At 34.7% G+C, this 5,928-nt stretch overlaps 1 protein-coding gene across 1 annotated transcript; it reads right to left on the minus strand.

The window, feature by feature from the left end:
- Window positions 1-2,062: 2,062 nt before the first annotated feature.
- On the minus strand, window positions 2,063-5,616 carry LOC114717482 (probable WRKY transcription factor 20). Its single transcript, XM_028902622.1, has 4 exons — window positions 5,581-5,616; window positions 5,321-5,483; window positions 5,043-5,201; window positions 2,063-2,940 (listed from the first exon to the last, which is right to left on the minus strand). Exons 2-4 carry the CDS (start codon window positions 5,467-5,469, stop codon window positions 2,457-2,459), a joined length of 792 nt encoding a protein of 263 aa, XP_028758455.1. The 5' UTR covers window positions 5,470-5,483; window positions 5,581-5,616; the 3' UTR covers window positions 2,063-2,456.
- Between the last annotated feature and the right edge of the window lie 312 nt (window positions 5,617-5,928).

Raw genomic sequence — 5,928 nt, forward strand, 5'->3', positions numbered from 1 at the left:
AGAAAGCCTCTAATATGAGTATGTTTATATTTCAAATAACAATACATAGCTCAAAGCCTCTAATATGAGTATGTTTATATTTCAAATAACAACACATAGCTCAAGGTGCTGAATTGCATGCAATATTTAGGGATAACTTTGAAAGTTTGTTTTGAGCTTTGATCGTAAAGTTTAAGTGTGATTTTTTCACTTGAGCATTTTAATCCTTTCCCATTCAGGAAGAGACCCACGCAATCACATATAGGGGTGCCACTGTAAATTGTATTTCTTTTGGTTTTTATTATAAGATATTTTTAATAAGAAATGACTGTTAAAGCGTTAAATATGTACTAAATTAATAATTATTTTTCAAATTTACTCCCAGCTTAAATGGGCTAGATAGAGAAACACAAAGTTAGAAGAGCTTATTAACACTAAATCTTAATTGATAACAAGGGTAAAATTGAAAAGTAACAATTAAAGAATTAGTTGACAACTTACATTTAGGATCAAAAATTGCTTCTAGAACATGCTCTATGATAATGACTAAAGGGAGTAACACACTTGAGTGGAACACAGTATCAACTTTCAGCTAACAAATTATAATACATCATACATACCAGACTTATTAATGAATCTATGTTTCAAAATTTATGTATTATGATATACTGTTCTGGTCCTATATTTAAGTCATTTGTACCTCATTATCGCATACTAAAAAATACATTAAATAGATAAAAAGTTTTACATTTGCCTTTATTGGAGAAAATGTACTTGGAAAAAAAATGTACATTTTTTGTCACCCGTTTTCTTTATTGTATTCAAGAGAGGTAAAATTGATTAAAAAATATTATTAATTACCTCACAAGTAACTTAGATATAGAATTAGAGTAGCATCAATTAATATAAAATTTATAAAAACTTAGAATTGAAGTTAGGCGCTTTTGAAGGTATGCACTCATTTTCATGATCACTGGCTTGAAAAAGATTCCCCTGTTCTTCTTGTTTTTTTTCCCCTTTTAATCTGTACTTTATTGAATTATCATACAGAAACCAGAGCTAGTAATTTTGAACATGAGATTCAATAAACATTTTTGCTTATGATATTTTCTTTTTGGGGAAAAGAAAGATGCGGGTCACTGTTGATTCATCAAAAGCTAGCTTATTTAGAGAATCTTGAAAGCAGCTGCAGTTTTCTTTTTGTTAATATAATCTTTGGTCCTTTAATTTGCCTTTCATTTTTCGTTTGATTTTTTAAATTTCAAACTATAAGTTTTAGTCCTCGAGGGGTAAAATGATCCAAATTTTTAGTGAATTATAGGAACCAATGTTATAAATAAATAAAAAAAATTGAGAAACTAAAATCTATGACTTAAAACTTAAAAGATCAAAACTAAAATAAAAACAAACTTGATGAACCAAAATTTGCATTAACCCTCTTCTTCATTTTAATCGTTGAATGTTTTTTTTCCCTTTACTCAACCAGATCAATTGCATTATGAATCATCCCCTTGTCATTGTCTTCCATTTGACTTGTCAGTAAGCTTGAGTCTGTGCTTCCATTAATATCAACGTCAGGTCCCATTTGGACTTAATGGTCAAAATGGAACTTAGCCATCTCCTTATCTCAGTGAATTTTTTGACATTTAACTAACGAGGGAAAGAATTACACACATTGACTTCAAAATTTTGCTTCATTTTGCCACTCAGAGTGTTATGTGCACAAAAATTGCTTATTTTGAATGAAATATAACATACAATAAGGAATAATCTTGAGGTTATCAAACTCTAAAAATAATGTTTGATTAAAAAATAACAATTTAAATCATATAAAACAAATATAAACAATCCAAGAGAATGGATATTCTACTGATCTCCTCATGAATGCTAAACTACACTTGTTTTCAAAAACCCTGATGTTCTTACCAATATTTTTGTAATTATAGAGAGAGAACCGAGTTCCAAGAGAATACAACGTTAGACCAACCAAATGTTCATTTTATCCATAATCACACAGACTGTTTAGCCATAGAGTGTATGCACCCTCTTAGGCAAAGCAATGAATGAGACTGAAGTCTCCAGCTTTGAACGTATAACAATCTCCAACGTTTTGATTGATTACATCATGAGATTCAGTATAACGCTAAATGTTATTTCTTATAAATAGTTCCATTCAAGCTCTATTACAAAAGGTATCCAGTGAAGCAACTTCAATATCAGCTTCATGTGTACAGAAGAATTACAATTACAGCTATTACAGAAAACGGCAATTAGATTTCAGTCAATCCCAAGAGACTCAGACTCCAGCAACTTACAGAGCGGGTCTCAGACGGTAATTTAAAGCATGAAAGAAGTATTTGCAGCTTTAGATTGAGAATGTGATGCTTTACCTTTTGGAGTTTTACCAGCTGAAAAGATGAAAACAAACTTGTACCCAGATTTTATTCCTGTTTCTTCCTGCTACACTCTGAACAACTTCACGGACCAGTTAGTATTCTTCCCATGTTGGGAGGGCACGGATAAGAGGAATGGTTCAAAGATGGGCCATCACTCAGATGTTCTCTAGAACCATATGGATTTGAGCTACTACTTAGAACACTGAAGTATGGTGGAGCAGGGGAATTGTGAACAAACTTGAGACTGGAATTGCTGGAGTGAGTTTGACTGTTCCCAAATTCAGAGAGCGTCAATTGCCCTTGTCTGTTTGATATATTTTCAGCAGCTGATCTAATGCCCATCCCAAGGTCGAGGCTAATAGAATCACTTTCTTCTGGTCTAATTCCTGTTGGCCCCCCAGTAGCAACTGTGGGTCCTGCTGTGTCATGGCTAGTGCTCCTTGCAGTAGGCACGTCATGATTGTGTTTACCTTCGTAGGTGGTTATTACTGCTTTGGGATCATGAGATGCCCTCTCCACGTGTTTTCTAACGGGGCAACCAACATTTGTGCATTTGTAATAACTCCTGCATGCATCACAGCCCACATAAAAACACTTAATGTTCGTTCCATGCTTTCAAACTCTTGCACAAACAGACAAGCAATCGCAGTGTAATCATTACAAAGAACATCTCGAGATTCATCAGCCAAGTCAGTTATATCTTCAAACAGATTGAGATGTGGTTATAAAAAAAGGGAACAGATTGAGATGCATGAATCTTGAACCAAGTATCAACTCTGCAAATTCTACTTATTCGTGCTGGAACAAGATAACTGGATGAGATATAGCTAAACTTATAACTACTTGCCCATAAGCAGTCAAGACCTTGAGGAAATGACATCAATAATTGACATATTTGGGGTCATCTACAACAATCCAAAACCAAGGCAATAAAAAATAACTTGAAGTCCCAAATAAGAATAGAAAGTATCCCAACTCATTCTGCTTTGTTATATGGAGATCTGGCATAATTTTATCACGTCATCGAAATTTGAGTAGACTGTAATAGTTTTGTGCCAAAAAGGACCAGATTACTTATAAAGAACAAGACTCTACGTGTTATTTTTGTTCCAGGATATCAGACAAGTAAAGCACTTCAGCATAAAGGTAAGCCAAAAGAAAGTATGACTTTCCATCGATAAGAAATGAGTGCATAAAAAATATTTTACAACATAAAGAAGTCCTAGATATTGTCCATTTTATAGCAAACTTCAATCATGTAAGTTGTCATCCTTTTCAGTGTTTCCTTCCAACTCAGTAAGCCTATATTCGTACCACCCATAATCATATATTCCTTTTTTGATCGAAGTGTATGTTTAGACATTTTTCTCAATATCTAACAGCCTAACATTGCTGTTTGATCCATCTTATTTCAACACTGTGTTTACTTCATTCTTATCTTACTTAAACAACCAATATGTGTTTTATTACTCTAGTCATAAGTTCTATTATTTTAGACATAACTCTTCTCTAATATCCCATATCACCACCTGCTTTTCATGCAAACACCATGGGCAAGTAGCATATACCAGCAATCTCGGTGATATCAACATTCCACCTTTTATAACTTCACAACTGTCTTGTATCTGATATATCAAAGCAAGGAAAACAGAAGACTCGTGAGTCGTATGAGGTGGAACTGCATGAAAGAGTCAGCTGGGGGATATCCTCTATGGCTCTGCCTAATCCTGGCATAAGCCAAACATTCGGAACATACACCACTTGAGAGTCCTACATACTCGCCACATTGTTATGTTAAACACACTATCTACAGAAATTCCCTACAAGTATATCCTACTACTTAGCATCCCTAACAATAAAAGCATCATCTACACTCTCCACATGGTTATCATTAACATTATCTACTGAAAATCCTTACAAGATCCTTCCCCTATTTAGCATCTATCATCTATAACCAGTACCGCAAACTTTCTCAATTGAACCATTCATGCAATTGATGCTTGAACTCAGTACTTTGCTTAAAAACACCAACAAAGAAAGACACATACCAAAAGTTCTGGAAAGGGGAAAAATATTTTCAGCCGCTTTTATGTTGAAATCCACATATATACTAAATGCAATCATCTATGAAAATAAAATACTCCCTCCAGTCCTCATTATAAGTGACTTGTTAATATCTTTGCATTGATTAAGGAATTAAGTTAAAAGTAGTTGATGCATTTAAATTTCCAGAATAAAGGATAATGAATCAGTTGAGAGGTTTTTTAGTTAGTTGGGAAATATCAAAGTAAAGGGCATTATTTAGGGGAAAAAATTTTGAACAAGTCACAATGGACCTTATTACTATAGAGAAGGATCTCATAATAAGGACTGGAGGGAGTACAAGTAGAACAAAGATTTCATTTAACTTTCACAATATAATCATGCAAAATCAATTACTGAGATTTCATACATAATGATGTCACAAAAGACACATCAAAATGACAGAATTGATTATAATTTATACATGCTTCAACAACACCAGATTATATTAATCCCTTGTAGCTTAGACAGAGCAAAACATTGAAATTGTTTGCCAATTAACGTTAAAAATTCATTTGATGGATGGCATATTTCCATCTTGATTAGTCAAGCTTAAGCTGCCTACTCATTAAAATTAGGACATACCTAGGGTTAGGATTGCCTCTCACCACCTTCTGTCCATACTTACGCCAGCGGTAACCATCATCCAATATGTCAACCTCACTTAGTGTTTGCACAACAACCCGTGGTTCCCGGATTGGCTTAACTATAGGAGTGATGTCAGCATTTCCAATGTCCATTTTGCTGCCCAATGAAGTACTTAAAAGTCAGGAAGAGAGCACATGTTGCAGGAAAAAAGTATGGAACATTTGTCATAAAGGGGGGGGGGGGGGGACATTGACCTTCCACCAAAATTATCATACCTTCTCTTTGAGAAGGGATCATCATCATCATCAACCTCATCATTGACCCTATTTGACACTAAGCCAGCACCCTCTGGACTATCAGCAGGCATGGGAGATTGATCTGGGTTAGGGTTGGGTTCAGCTATGTGAGGCACCAGAGCATGCATATTGGATGATTTGTCTACAAAGCAAAAATCAGGGAGGGAAAAAACAGATTATTTTTTCCCAATATATAAAAAAACAATTAATATCAATGAGAAGCATCTAGTTGGTATTACCATCTTGGCTGGCTGACAAAGCCTTGTCTTTCAGTTCTCTCTTTGTATAGACATCATAGTACCAGCAGAGTATCGGCGGCTTGGTTGAGGTTTAGGATGATCATGTTTCCCTTATAAATTATCTCTGTTATTTGCCCCATCATGAGAGCGTTCAAATAAACTTTTTTACTTCACAATTCGGGTGTGTGCATTTGTAGTAGCTGCGTGGAAATTCACATCCTTTAACATGTTTCTGGCCATATTTCCGCCAATGTATCCATCATTCTGATATTCTCTCAGCTGAAGAGGAAGGCTATTGCCTCTACCACTCAACTAAAGATGCTTGAGCCCAGGGACAACATTGCTTTT

The sequence above is a fragment of the Neltuma alba genome, unplaced genomic scaffold (genome assembly GCF_004799145.2).
Source record: "Neltuma alba isolate B1F8T4 unplaced genomic scaffold, ASM479914v2 tig00011739_pilon, whole genome shotgun sequence".
Classification (NCBI taxonomy): Eukaryota; Viridiplantae; Streptophyta; class Magnoliopsida; order Fabales; family Fabaceae; genus Neltuma; species Neltuma alba.

Excerpts from the sequence above, each read along its gene's own strand:
- LOC114717482 (XM_028902622.1), bottom strand. The coding sequence starts at position 5,469 with ATGCATGCTCTGGTGCCTCACATAGCTGAACCCAACCCTAACCCAGAT. Across the intron at positions 5,202-5,320 it reads GATCCCTTCTCAAAGAGAAG|CAAAATGGACATTGGAAATG; the intron begins GTATGATAATTT and ends TTCATTGGGCAG. Across the intron at positions 2,941-5,042 it reads AGAGGCAATCCTAACCCTAG|GAGTTATTACAAATGCACAA; the intron begins GTATGTCCTAAT and ends TGATGCATGCAG.